Source organism: Danio rerio, chromosome 8 (genome assembly GCF_049306965.1).
Source record: "Danio rerio strain Tuebingen ecotype United States chromosome 8, GRCz12tu, whole genome shotgun sequence".
Taxonomy (NCBI): domain Eukaryota; kingdom Metazoa; phylum Chordata; class Actinopteri; order Cypriniformes; family Danionidae; genus Danio; species Danio rerio.
The window spans coordinates 54,939,355-54,954,719 of record NC_133183.1 but is presented as its reverse complement, the minus strand read 5'-3'; the positions used below and the strand labels follow the sequence as shown (position 1 = coordinate 54,954,719).

General features: G+C 37.6%; 2 protein-coding genes across 3 annotated transcripts in view; one reads left to right on the top strand and one right to left on the bottom strand.

Moving 5' to 3' along the window:
• Positions 1-15,365, bottom strand: part of grk5l (G protein-coupled receptor kinase 5 like) — an 821,722-nt gene that overhangs the window by 180,681 nt on the left and 625,676 nt on the right. The gene's annotated exons all lie outside the window — the stretch shown is intronic.
• The window catches only part of adamts13 (ADAM metallopeptidase with thrombospondin type 1 motif, 13), a 54,071-nt gene that overhangs the window by 19,808 nt on the left and 18,898 nt on the right, over positions 1-15,365 (top strand). For both annotated transcript variants that reach the window (XR_012384731.1, XM_002663221.8), the window contains exons 18-24: positions 3,778-3,959; positions 4,060-4,207; positions 9,141-9,270; positions 13,370-13,565; positions 13,831-13,936; positions 14,028-14,157; positions 14,231-14,419. Coding sequence is in view for 1 of the 2 variants with exons in the window: in XM_002663221.8 (XP_002663267.4) it covers positions 3,778-3,959; positions 4,060-4,207; positions 9,141-9,270; positions 13,370-13,565; positions 13,831-13,936; positions 14,028-14,157; positions 14,231-14,419 (1,081 nt within the window). In the remaining variant the exon portion in view is untranslated. The remainder of the gene's footprint in view (positions 1-3,777; positions 3,960-4,059; positions 4,208-9,140; positions 9,271-13,369; positions 13,566-13,830; positions 13,937-14,027; positions 14,158-14,230; positions 14,420-15,365) is intronic.

Genomic DNA, 15,365 nt, shown 5'->3' with positions numbered 1-15,365 from the left:
TCCAGCATGAGTAAAATTCTTTAATAAATCTCCACAAATACATGGTAAGTATATCAGCTATAAATGCATTTATTTTCATCATTAATTATTTACGGATCTGTTAATGTTTTGTTCAGTTTCTCCATTTGAATAAATTAACACAGTGTCCTGCTGCCACCTAGTGGGTGGATTACATTTGATATTAGTATTACCTTTTAAATAATGTTACAAATAATTTCATAATCTGATCATACTGAATTAAAATACAGTTTTAATAGAGTTTTTAATAGAGTTTTAAACAATTTTAGAGTTATTTTTGCAATTTTTATAATGATTTTGTTTGATTAGTAAGAGTCACATACAACATTGTTATTCTATTTCATTTCATTTAAATATTAAATAGAAATTAATGTTTATATTCATGAATAAACTACTTATGTAGAATGTGAATAATATGAATGTGTTTGTGAATCAGATGTCAACAGTAAAACACCCACAATTGTATTTATTACATATTCTTTTGGACACAAAAAATAATAACAATAAATTTGACATAAAAAAAAAATCAGCTCTGGTGAAAACATCTGTAATCTTTATGTGATAAATGCTGACAAGTACATACCAACTTCATCTGCAGTAAAAACAGTGACAAGCAATACACTCAGTTTAAAGTATAGTTTTCTTGGTTCAAACAGAAATCTGGCAAACCTGTATGTTTTTATTTAGATGTCAGATATCTCATCTTGAAGGCAGACAACAGAAAACAGCCGTAGACAGTCTAACCATATCTGTAGTAAATATACAGCTGACAGGATGAGTTCTACGTGAGGAGTTCTGTGTAGACGGAAGTAACAATACACTGCGTGGAGTGAAACCAGACACCGTGTGATGTCAAGTGAATAGGGTCTATTATAGGGAAAAAAATAATCCTGATTATTTGGTCAGTATCGCAATGACAATTATTTTACTATTATTATTATTATTATTATTATGAGGTTAGGCAATTAGACCAAAACCTTATATATTATATACAGTTAGGTCCATAAATATTTGGACATTGACATAATTCTAACATTTTTTGGCTCTATAAATCAACACAATGGATTTGAAAGCAACAAGATTTGCATTAATTGCATACTGTCAGCTTTAATCAGAGGGTATTTACTTCCAAATCAGGTAAACGGTGTAGGAATTACAACAGTTTTCAGATGTGCCTCCCACTTGTTAAGGGTCCAAAAGTAATTGGACAGAATAATAATCATAAATCAAACTTTCACTTTTTAATACTCGGTTGCAAATCCAAAAATCTGGAATGCAGAGTCATCAACAGACGCTGAGTTTTATTCCTGGTGGTGCTCTGCCAGGCCTCTACAGCAACTGTCTTCAGTTCCTGCTTGTTCTTGGGGCATTTTCCCTTCAGTTTTGTTTTCAGCAAGTGAAATGCAAGCTCAATCGGATTCAGATCAGGTTATTGACTTGGCCATTGCATAACATTTTACTTGTTTCCCTTCAAAAACCCTTTGGTTGCTTTTGCAGTATGCTTTTTGCGTCATTCTCCATCTGCATTGTAAGACACTTCCAATGAGTTTTGAAGCATTTGGCTTGATATGAGCAGACAATATTGCCTGATACACTTCAGAATTCATCCTGCTGCTTTTGCCAGCAGTCACATCATCAATAAATACAAGAGAACCAGTTCAATTGACAGCCATACATGCCCACGCCATGTCACTACTACCACCATGCTTTACTGCTTAAAATCATAAGCAGTTCCTTTCCTTCTCCATACTCTTCACTTCCAATCACTCTGGTACATGTTGATCATGGTCTCATCTGTCCATATGATGTTGTTCCAGCACCGTGAAGGCTTTTTTAGAACTCTAATCTGGCATTCCTGTTTTTGAGGCTCACCAATGGTTTACATCTTGTGGTGAACCCTCTGTATTCATTCTGGTGTAGTCTTCTCTTCATTGTTGACTCTGATACACATACACCTACCTCTTGAATAGTGTTTTTGATCTGGCAAACTGTTGTTAAGAGTGCTTTCTTCACCAGAGAAAGAATTCTTTAGTTGTCCACCACAGTTGTTTCCATGGTCTTCCGGGTCTTTTGGTGTTGGTGAATTCTTTCTTTTTAAGAATGTTCCAAACAGTTGTTTTGGCCACGCCTAATGTTTTTGCTATCTCTCTGATGTTTTTTTTTTTGCCTAATGATGGCTTGCTTAACTGATGAGTGACAGCGTTTTGGATCTCATCTTGACAGTTGACAGTAACAGATTCGAAATGCATATAGCACACTTGAAATCACCTCTGGACCTTTTATGTGCTCATTGTAATTGGGAGAATGAGGGAATAACACACACCTGGCCATGGAACAGCTTAGAAGCCAATTGTCCAATTACTTTTGATCCCTTAACAAGTGGGAGGTACATATGCAAACTGTTGTACTTCCTACAGTGTTCACCTGATTTGAATATAAATACTGTCAAATTAAAGTTGATGGTAGTTGATTAAAGCACATATTGTTTGTTTAATTTCAAAGTTATTGTGTTGGTGTATAGAGCCGAAAATGTTAGAATTGTGTCAATGTCCCAATATTTATGGACCTAACTGTATATCCGTAAATTTCAGCAATCATGAAAAATCTCAATTCACCATACCATAGCAGAATTGGTAAATTCTAACACAAGCAGTAAATTCCTAAACAAACACAAGCCACTTTTCTTTAAATATAAATGTGACTGTATTGACTATTCTAACACAGCAAGTCTCTGCAAATACTGACTGTTCTTTAAGAGCTAGAAATACAAATAAAAAATTTGGAGGGAAAAAAAACAGACATGAGAGATGCATAAAACAACTGTTAAGTAGAGAGGTTTAATAGATTTAGTTTATTGTTCCATAATATACTTTAGATATTTTTAGTCATCATTAAAATGCATAAAAAAATTAAAAGGAAAATTTAAAATGTTTCAGAGGGACTTCCGGGTTGGTCGGCAACATATGAAGACGTGTTTGACTGATCTCCAAACTGAATTGCACATATTTTTAAATTACAAACACATTCTCAACCAGATTATGGTGAATTCATGTAATTAAAACACCGGAGTCTGTTTAAAGGTGGTTTATATTTCATAATTTTCCTGTTTCTGGACTTTCTTTTTTTAATTGGCTATGCCTGGCATGTCCAGCAAAATTGATAAAGTGTTTTAAGACCTTTCATTTAAATCATCCTAAAACTACTAAACAACACCCATTGTTAGCATAATACAATTTTGAAAACTTCCAAATGTTTACTATTGTATACTCTCTATGTGAGTAATTATTACCAGTTCAGTGCCTCAGTCTTTTCCCTCTCACTTTATTTCACCTATGATCATTTTCAATAGCTTGACAGCTGTGACACAAAAAAGGAGTATGTGTGCATCTCATCTACTGACTGTAATATGGCCCTGTTAATTTGCATGTGACTGTCCATGGTGGTTGTTATTATTTATTTAAATCTATTGGCTTGTAGCAAATCCAGTGACATGGGTAGTGATGTTATTCTTTGGCAAATAAGTGAACTGCAATTTTTTGCATCCAATGTGTCGTTATAAAGTTCTGTGTTTTTTTTTTTTTTTTTTAGAAACAGTCATACTACATTAATATACAGTAATAATATATCATGTTCTATCTATTGAACATGTTGTTAAATGTTGGTAAATGAATAAATATTGCATTTCTTAAAAAGTATATTGTCTTGCTAAATAATAAATACTGTTTAAAGCTTATATGAAAAAATTCCACTTTTTTGCAGCTGTGTTATTAAATGATAAATATGTTGTTTCTGGAAATGGAAAGCCAGGGCTAAGCAATACATACCCCTCACCTCTGGAGAAGAGCCTTATAACGTATAAACTATACCTCACACCTGACCACCTACCTCAAACTGAAGAGCTCTATATTTCTGGACCAGTCACAGACAAAATCCACTTACAGGTGCAGCATTTGGATTACATATTTGTTACTGGACCTTTGCAGTTTGTCAATTTGAGAATGTTAATGATAACTACTGTTACTTCTAAAATTATCTTTTTAGGTGTATCGGAAATATGGACAAGAGTATGGAGACCTCACCAATCCAAATATCTCATACCAGTACTACTCAGATGATGTTATAGTGGAAATAGCTTCAAAGGGCAAATGGTCCACTACCATATCTGCCTGCTCAGTGACCTGTGGAAGAGGTAATATCCATTATCTTCTGAGGCACACACAATTTTAATTTAAAGAAATATATTGTCAGAAACAAATGTATATTTATGTAATAATATACCACACACACAGGTAGCAGCCTTTCATAGGTGAAGTGAATAGCAGCAATATAATTATATACAGTAGTAGCATTATGTACAGTAATAACATTATATCACTGCATGGCATTTTAATGGCACGTGTCAGTGAATACCTATACCTATCTGGTGTAAACATCACATGAAAGAGCTAATATATTATCCATATGATATCAATATTATTTCCAAATCATCCATACACACTCATTCACACTCACACACCATGGACAATTTAGCCTACCCAATTCACCTGTACCGCATGTCTTTGGACTGTGGGGGAAACTGAAGCACCCAGAAGAAACCCACGCGAATGCACGGAGAATATGCAAACTGCCAAACGCCAACTGACCCAGCCGAGGACGGAACCAGCGACCTTCTTGCTGTGAGGTGATAGCGCTACCTACTGCGCCACCTTTAGTAAACTCAAGTTAATCTATTTTAAATGTAGATGTACAGATAATGCAAACAAATAGTGAGAGGAGCCGACACGTCTCAAACTTTTCATGTTTATATACATGAAATGTAAATGGACTTTTAAATAACAATACAGGACATAGAGCAAATTCTGCTCCTTGACATGGCTGTTTGTGATAAGAAGAAAACAAGCTTTGATTGGGCTTGGGCTGATTGTGGTTAGTTAAACACAGGCTCATTGTGGATGCGTACCCCTATATTTCATTTCTGGAGAATGCGAATTATGTAGCTAGATGTACGTATGGCTGAATTTTGTTTTTAAAATAAACGCTCCATGGCGGTATGACGTCGCGCCAACTTTTGTTTCTTTTTTTTTTTCTTTTTTGGGGGGTTTTCACCTTTATTGGATAGGAAAGTAGAGAGAATTAACAGGAAAGCATGGGGAGCAGAGAGAGGGGAAAGATCGGCATTGGACCACGAGGTGGAATCAAACTCGGGCTGCCGTGAGCGCAGGTTACAGGCTGAAAATGTGGTGAAGTTGGTGGTCACCACTGGATGGGTCAGTTGGTCAATCAGTCGAAAATTTAAGAATTTCTCAGAAATTTGAGATCACCAAAGTGTAAACAGTGGCCTCTGGTGGATTTTACGTATTTCGCTATCTTCAGAAATGTAGATCTGAGTATGTGTCTGTACTGACCCTGGGTTGGGTTCATTGCTGTGCACCATCATTGTATTATTATGGTGTTCTGTTTTGGCTGTGTATTTATAAATGGCACTTCCTGTTTTATTCCCTTGGCTTGTTGAATGCAAAAGTGACTATTCTCTGTAAACCAATAGCTACAAAAAAGTGTCAAAATGTGTTTAGGGTATGGTTCGCTCCTTGGTACCTTTGAAATTGGAGATGGACAAAATGTATACCTGCACTGTACCAAACCATACTGCTCAATGGAAACTGGCCATAAGTAGCCTAATACAACCTGCCACCTAAAGAAATTCAAGGATTAAGCCAAAAGAGGCGTTGGTTGTGTTGTGTAAAAAAGATTCTGATTCAAGATTTAATAATAATAATAATTCCTTACATTTATATAGTGCTTTTCTGGGCACTCAAAGTGCTTTACACCAGACCGCACACCACACACTAGCTGATTGGTGGAGAGGAGACAGTGTTGAAGCCAATTGCAATATGGGGATGGTTAGGAGGCCATGATGGACAGAGGCCAGTGGGCAGATTTGGCCAGGATACCAGGGTTAAACCCCTACTCGTTTCGAAGGACACCCTGGGATTTTTAATGACCACAGAGAGTCAGGACCTCGGTTTAACGTCTCATCCGAAAGACGGCGCTCACTGAGCAGTATAGCGTCCCCGTCACTATACTGGGGCATTAGGACCCACACAGACCACAGGTTGGGCGCCCCCTGCTGGCCTCACTAACACCACTTCCGGCAGCAACCTAGCTTTCCCATGTGGTCTCCCATCCAGATACTGACCGGGCGCAGCCCTGCTTAGCTTCAGTGGGCGACCATGTAAGAGTTGCAGAGAGCTAGCTGCCGGCTAGCTTTTTTAGTTTCTAAGTCAAAGTTTTCAAAAAATAACAAAGTCTGAGATCTTCGAATTCTTTAGGCAAAGCAGTTTATTGTTACAGCATCAGTAACAACAAAGACAGGTCGTTCGAGTGTCTGATGAGTATAGGCTAGCACACAGTTTGAAAACACTTCTTTGTCTTAACACTCAACCCAAATTTACACATTAGCACACCTCCATAAGCTTCCCCACTAATAGGATCTCAGATCTCCCAGATGCTTCCTACGCATGGCCAGTAATTTCTTTACCACCAACAGAATCTCAGGTTTTTTGGGGATCCTACCCATGACCAGTTAAGGTCTTCTCTTCCAGCTTCAAATGTGGCAGTTCAGCAAATAAATGCTCAACAATATATCTCGTCACTGTACATTAAGCTGTCATCTGTAAGATCAGCTGAAGTTCACGGGTAGTTTTAGGGTCAATGTATTTTGGAAGTCTTTTAAACTGAGCGTGGGTGCAAGTCTGAGTGTGCAGGAGTGCAGGATCATGAGTCGCACATGAAACAGAACGCAAGTGCCCTTATGACCTTACTTCCATACATCTACTCCCATTGTGGTATTTCATCCTGCTCTCCTAATTCTTTTCTCATCCCTGACTGCATTTGCACAAGGTGACTTTTTATATACCAAAGCACACATAAATGATAATAATGCCACAGGTATGAGTAATAATAGAATAGATACATAATAATACTACTGAAATCACTCAAATAAGCATATTAATGAGAGTAATAAATTCATCAGAAATTCATCAAGACACAAACAATTCCCCATCACTTAGAAGATGTAGGTGAATTTTTTTCTTCTGTATAAAATGAATGAAATTTTTAGATGAATCTGTGGTCCTTTCATAATAAGTATAATGCAATTAAGTCAACAGATACCAGTTTTTGAGATTAAAACTAAAATAAACACAAGTCCAAATCGATAATATTGGCTCCTGACAATACATTGAGATCTTATGAAGTAAAATGATCGGTTTGTGCAAGAAATTGAACATTGTTTACAGTGTTATTAGCTTTACTTCACAGCTTGGGCAAAATAATTCTCAGTTCATGCACAAGTACAGTTAGCATGAGCTTCCGGTGGCTTGATGTATGTGTTTACGTATTCAGACGTGAGTTCATTTACCAGAAAGAAATCCTGCCTGCATAATTGCAATTTTTTAACAAGAGTTGTCACATCCTGGAGAAAAACTAGTAAGAACCATTTTCAAGCGATCAAAAGCACTTAATATACTTTTTTTTTTTTTTTTTTACCCAGGCTGTGGGGATTAAAGCTAATAATATTAGTTAGCTAATAATTGTAAATAATGTTCTATTTATTGCACAAGCCCAACGTTTTGCTTCATAAGACTTCTGCGATGAATCAGGAACAACAGGTATTAATTTGTAAATGTTTGCAGTGGTGAAAAGTAAAAGTTACTAAGTAAAAGTACCATTACTTGCTTAAAATAGTAGAGTGGAGTAAAAGTATCTGTTATTAATATTACTCCAAGTATGTGTAAATAGTAGACTTTTCAAAAAAGTACTTAAGAGTAGTGAGTATTACGCTGTAAAAAGCTGATGCATTTACATGTAATTTGTGGATGTGTGTAAACGTAACATTCTGTAGTGTATTTAGTTATTGCCCAGCAGGCACACAACATCATAAGACGTTAATATTAGGTTAGACTTGAGGTTGTCAGGTGACTAAAATTCTATATCTTGCCAGTGTCTAAGGGCAACGTTAATTTGATCACCAATAACAATGTCAATTGACGTTGATATTTCGTTGATTTTAGGTTGTGTTGGAAAGTGATCAAAATCCAACACCGAGCCAACATCTTAAACCAACATCATATTGACGTCAAAAACTGACTTTTTTATTTATCAGGTATGACAATCAAAATACAACTTCTGATAGATGTCAAAGTGGTAACTCCAGGTTGGATGCTAAACATTGATGTCAGCCAGAGGTTAAGTTCTGACATCAAACCAATTTTCATTTCTTAACAAAACGCAACGTCCCCACAACATTAAGGTACAACTTCAATCTTACGTCATGATGACATCATGTGCCTAGTGGGTGGCCATTTCGGTCATCATACAGTAAACATCTGTCATCTTCTCATCAGTGACATGCATTTAAACAGTCTCTGAGTCAGTGCGTGTAAAATTGTGGACATCTTTAACACTTTTAATGCTTCCAAACAGTTTGCTGCAATTATAAAGCGGTCTTGTCTTGAGGTAGTTCATTATGATGTGATTTACTTTCTATGTGCGATTTAATTGGACAGGAATCATGGGACAAATTTTTCTAATCCCCATAGAGAAGAAAAAATAAAGTAATGACTGCAGGTTGAAGGAAAGTAGTGGAGTAAAAGTACCACTAAAATTGTAAACAAGGGAAAGTAAAAGTACACATTTTTAAAAACTACTTAGTAAATTACAATTTCTGAGAAAAACTACTCAATTACAGTTGACTTTACACCACTGATTGTTTGTATGTGTTCTTAAATACCTTAAAACTAGTAACTACTGGATAAAAATCAACAAAGAAGACAGATTTAGTTAACAATCCTATTGAATGTTCTACGAAAAAGATGAAGGCCATTTTTGGATGAATTATCTTTTTAATATACAGTATGCTTCTAATGTTACCACAAGACTGAGATTTAAAAATTTAGTGGAGTCCATGTCTCGACTCATCAGACGTATTTTTTCATTAAGAGGGGAGTCTAACAAAATTCATGATATAAGAACTAGGTCAAATTGTGTATTATTAATTAATTATATTGTCTTCCCAATATAAATTTTATATAAATTTTCACGGATTGCTCTTTATGTTGTAGGCATCCAGAAAATTTATCAACACTGTGTGGATCTGGTCACACTTGAACACCTGAAAGATGAGCTCTGCAGTTCACTACCTCGGTCGTCTGACCTGCTGCAGCCCTGCTTCCTGCCAGATTGCCCACCCAGGTGACTTTCTAAATATTAAGTTCATATTTCACCTCAGAGGTGCTCCGTGTTATAGAATTATATGAATTATCAGGTTAGTTCAGAGGTGAAATTGAATACTTTTTAGATAGTTGCCAAGGAAACAATTCTTATTTTTTTTTAGATAATTAAAACTAAATAAACCAAAAAAGGCTGCACGATGGCACAATGGGTAGCATGATCGCCTCGCAGCAAAAAGGTTGATGGTTTGAGCCTCGGCTGGGTCAGTTCTGTCTGGAGTTTGCATGTTCTCCCCATGTTTGTGTGGGTTTTCTGCAAGTGATTCGGTTTCGTATGTGTGTATGTGTGTAAATGAGTGTGTATGGATGTTTCCCAGTCATGGGATGTAGCTGGAAGGGTATCCGCTGCGTAAAAACATGTGCTGGATAAGTTGGTGGTTCATTCAACTTTGGTGACATCAGATTAATAAAGGGACTAAAAGGAAAACAAAATGAATTAATGAATGAATAAACCAAAAAAGGGCAGGACGTTGGCTCGGTGGTTAGGACTGTCGTTCTTGTGGATTTCCCCGGGTACTCCAGTTTCTCACACGGTTCAAAGACTAAATTGGATAAAATAAATTGGCCGTAGTGTATTTGTGTGTGGGGGTGAATGAGTCAGTGTATGGGTGTTTTCCAGAAGTGGGAGTTTATGAGTTAGTGTACTCTCCGTCTGGGTTGCAGCTGGAAGGGCAGTCACCATTTACAACATTTTCTAGAAAAACCCTGATAAATCAGGGACTAATGCCTAGTTCAGACTGCATGATTTTAGCCCCGATTTTGGCTCGCTGACAGGTTTTGAGAAATCGCCGACAAATGCCTGAAATCACAGGCAAATCGCTGCTCGTGCACGTGAGTGACAATCACACAGTATGAACTATCAAAGACGCGATCTGAGAGAATCGCAGATGAGTCGCCGATGCCTGCGAGATATTTGGCATGCTAAATATCTGGAGCTGTCAGCGATTCAAATCATACCGTGTGAATTGAGTTTTGATTAAAAATAACATCAGCAATCGCCTACAGCCAATGAGAGAGCAGCTTTCACTTGTGTGTGCGTGTGTGTATACCTGCTGCAGGCCAGCGGGAGGCTGGGGGAGAAGTTAAAAGCGCTCTTTTTCGGTTTATTTGGACCCACGAAATGGAGGAAAAACTAGTGGAGGTTTGACAGGACTCAGGAGCAACCGTGTCTGTTTAACGTTTCATACATAAAGAAATTAGTTATCAACGTTAAGGAGAAATGGCTAATTCCCTTTAAACCCAGGTGAGCAAATATGGACATTTTCTACCCCATTAAAGGCTTCTTTCTCATTATGTAGTTAATAACAAAAGACATACTACGTGTTTTTGGCTGTGAGACGTAGTTTGTACGAAGTTGTCGGCGATTCTTCCTATAGTAAAGTCATGCAATGTGAAAGTCCTTGTCACAGATCAATCTTGCAGTGTAAACAAAGCAGCGACGAAGCGCTAGCCCAGATAGTCATGCTGTGTGAAAACATCTGTGACACGATTACTTTGAAAATCATGCATAACTCGGCATAAGTTAAAGGACAGTAAGTGAGTGAGTAAACTGTATTTTTAACATTCATTATTTTGTCTTACATGGGAGCCTCATTAGTGCCATACCCTAAATAATCATACACTGTCATGCAGGAGACCCAGCTAATGGTTGCTCAGGCTTCAAAATGTGTACAGGTAGCACACACAGCTCTCTTGTTCTGAATTACAACCACTTCGATATAATTTATCCTTCCTCAGTGGCCAACTTAACCATGCAATGCCTACAAATATACCGGCCTGTGAATCTACTGCATTGAAACATTCATGGGCCGGCAGGTGGCCCAACACCAGACATGAATCAATTGATTAAAGTTCAAATAAACACAGGTTATCAGCTCCTTTAACATCTTCACAATGCACCTGCACTCTGGACAGATGCTGTCTTTAAGGCCGTACTCACACTAGGTACAGTTGCCTCGAACCGGGCAAAAGCACGCTTGTCCCCCCACCCATCTCCCCCGACGGCCCGCACTCACACCACAATCGGGCCTGGGCATGCTTACGTCATCGCTGCTGCGCTGTTCAGTGAGAAGCGCTGTCACTCAGCAGCACAGTGGAGATTTCTCTAGTTATATCATTTCAGTCGTTTGATATGCAGTGACATGCAGTCAAATATTTCGCCAAACAGTCCTTAGGGATGCGTTGACACGCAGTCAGATATTTTGCCGAACAGATCGGCCACTTTTGGCGCTCATAAACAATCATAAACCCCTCGTGCTGCAGGAATGAGGAGGTCTGCTGAAGGTACGCAGCTGTCGTGCATTGAGAAGTTTGCGTATTTAATAAACTACGACAGTTTGCGTTCACTGAACAGTAAGAATGATTAATAAATCCATATGAAATAGTCCCTTAAAAGTCACGTCTCGCTTTCAGTTTCGGGCTTAGGCGCGTTTTGCACTCACACTACAAGTGTACCGCGCCAAAGCCCAAGTGAACCGCGCTCAGGCCCACCTCTTCCAACCGGGCCAGGGCCGGCCAAGTGAACCATGCTTGAGCCCGATTCAGCGCACTCACACTTCTCAAATGATCCGGGAAACGGGCCTGGGCACGGTACGGATGGCATAGTGTGAGTAGGCCCTAAATCAATAATGGATGGCTGTCAGAAACTAGACTTGAGAAATCACTACAATAAATTTCATTAGCAAATTCAGCACTGACATGTTCTTCGACAAATGTTTCTCTCTTGGAATCCACATTCCTTCGACATTTTTCCAATGATGAAATAACATTCTCCAAATCTTCTTCCAGATACTTTAGACCTTGTGGAATAACCTTGGAAACTTTTTGTATATCACCCCACTAGGTACTGGGATTGAAATGACCTTTTCCTTCTAAATAAAAACCTGGAAGATGAGTGGGCAATTACCAGAGCTATGTTAAGCTGCTTCGACATAGTCTACATTGTGAAAAGTGCTATATAAATAAACATGAATTAAATTGAATTATCATGGTCATTGTCTGGAGGTATTGATCATTGCTTTGTAGTACATCCAATTATAATTCCCAGCCTCTCTGACTTTTTTTTAGGGTAGGTAAATCTATAGTTTGGGGTGGTTCTTCCTCTAAAAAGATGCACGTGTACTGTAGATGCTAAACCTTTTATGGCCAGCTGTGTTAACTCAGACAAATAACAAAACATAGTCTCTCATTTGCCAGCTTTATTTTAGCTCATCAGGGCTCTTTTCTTTGTACGTGGATTACTCAATTAGCTGGACTTAGTTATTAATGATTTAACATGGTCCAGGATTGTTTCATTCTTCAAAACTCTTCCAAGAGTTGTTTTTCAGAGCCAGCTTTATTTTTAGCTCTCAACACATCAGGTTCCTTCAAACTACTGAACCCAAAAATGTCAGAACACTCTTTAAAACAAAACCTCTATTGCCCCCTAGTGGACACAGCATAAATAACTTAACAGCTGTGTCTTAATGGTTAGAGAGTTGGACTTGTGATTAAAAAGGTCACAGGTTTGAGTCCCAGCACCTGCACGGATAGGCGGTGGGGGTAAATAACCAGTGCTCTAATTACCCTCAATTCCACGGCAGAGGTAAGTCCCTTGATTAAGTCAGCAATCCCCCAAATGCTCCTCAGGTGTCACAGCAAAGGCTGCCCACTGCTGTGTTTGTGAATTTGGATGTTTTAAATGCAGAGCATAAATTCCCAATATGGGTCACCATACTTGGCCACATGTCGTAACTTACTTTTCACTCTGTCATATTGACATCTTTCCAGGCTCACTATTTTTCTTTTCACTTATTACAACAGTCTAAGTCAGCCAACACGTTTCTAGTAGTCACTGGCTGTTTTAGACATAAGGTAGTAACATTCAGAATTTGATGCACTTAGACACATTATCAGTGAAATAACCCAAAGTTCTTTTAACAATCATACACCTTCCTCCAGTTTACAAAACTCCTGTAAAAGTTATGGCTTATAAACATTTGAAGAGTCTGTATGGAAAAATTTTAGGATTTATGTATGTTTATTAATATACACATGCATCTTTGTCTTTCCAAATGTTGTAGATGGCAGGTCTCTGAGCCTGGTGAGTGCTCCACTGTATGTGGTCCCGGGGAGGCCCAAAGAAAAGTCTTCTGTGTCCGCTTCCATAATAAATCTTATTTGGAGGTTGACCAAAACCTGTGCTCTCAACCCAAACCCCCAGAATACGTTCCCTGTGTGGTGGATGTTTGCCCTCTCAAATGGGACACTGAAAATGAGGTACATAAAGTTCAAGTGTGTAGTTTTTGATCAGGTTATAATTAAGCAATCACATGTTAACACCTGGAATTCAAATGTTTTTGTTGATCCAAAAAAACTGTGTTGTTGTGTGTTTAAATGAAAACAGTGTATTAATATAGTTTGACACCTTTGAACTGTGAAATAATGTATTTTATTGAACACATTGCAGCCAATCAGAATCAAGTTGTCAGACAGACTGTGGTATAAAGTTATATAATCCAGTTACGTGTAATCTTGTCTGAAGACCCAGCTGATCCATAGAGCTTCTCATGGAATGGTTCGCTCCAAAATTGTTCCAGTTTACGTTTGGAGTCCCAGGACAGGCGAGTGCTCCAAGACTTGTGGAAATGGTAAATGAGGCAAAGTAATGCTAAATGCTAAAATATTAGAACAACATTCATTTGTGCCTGTATGAATAATCTTCCATTTGCATATATGCAGGATCTCAGCAGGTTCAGTTCTCTTGTGTTGATCACAAATCACGTCTGGAAGTCCCAGAGACCCTTTGTGATCCAACCACCAAACCAGCACAGGACACTCAACCTTGTCGCATATCACTATGCCTCCCTATGTAAGCACTGCTTAAACTCTACTTTCAGTTTAGAGAGCTACTTTGTAATGAGCATGCTATCTTTCTTTTCCAGCTGGCGCTACATACAGGGGCCATGCAGTGTGTCTTGTGGAGGTGGAATAGCAAAGAGAGTCCTGTTTTGTTCACAGAGGATGGAGGAAAATGATGGAAACAATGATCTAGTGGTGGGAGAAACTGCTTGTGATTCTGTGCCCAAACCTCCAGAGGTAGTGGAATGTAATACTGAAAAATGTAAAGCCAGGTAAACTACCAGATTGTAAACTTCACAAATTTACTAAATGTATAAAAAGTTTGTTTTAAAATGTATACAAATTTTGTACACAGCCAGTCAGTTGATGCTGTTATTTTCAGAGTGGGATTTGCTCAAACTCAGAAAGGGAATATTTGAACGAGAATTTGATCTCACCTGTTGAGGACAAAATTAGCTAGATAACAAAAAAAAAATAGAATAAAAAAATTGTCCTAAAATTCGAACATAATATTAATAATAATATAATTCACTACCTTAATTAGGTAGTGAATTATATATATTAGTGCTGTCAATCAATAGAAAAAAAATAACTTATTAATCACACTTTTTTGGGGAAATTAATCGCGATTAATCACATTTAAAAGACTGAAACTTGCAATTTTGGCTATTTAAATTTAAAATTAATGTAAACGCAAGACAAAAACTATTTAAATTCAAAATATAATTGTTTATTAGAATTTTTGTTTAACTTGAGATTTCTTCATGTAAACAACATACCCACAATAAACCATCAAGATCCTGGCTTGACAGCCATATTTATTACAGAAATAAAAACACAGTCATGTTATGCCATTTGAATTTTAAAACAATCAATGCCAATAAAGAAAACATAGATTTCCAAGTTGAATTCTAAGTGGACTGCAAAAAAAAAAAAAAAAAGGCAAAATACAGGCATTGCAAATATGGAAAATTATAATATTAGTAAAGTATTGAATACAAACAATTGTACTCATTGTAAAGTTGTGTTGCTTTGAGTTGAGAACATTAATTATAAAGTAGAAACAATTTTACTTAATCCTCCTTGACATTGAGCCAGTTGCTAAAACAGTCCAGTCTGTTGACATTATCGGGGGACAATGTGGACCTTTTCTTTTGAATGATGTGAGCTGAGAGTGCAACACAGTCTCATGGCAATTTGTACCTTTTTGATTTACTG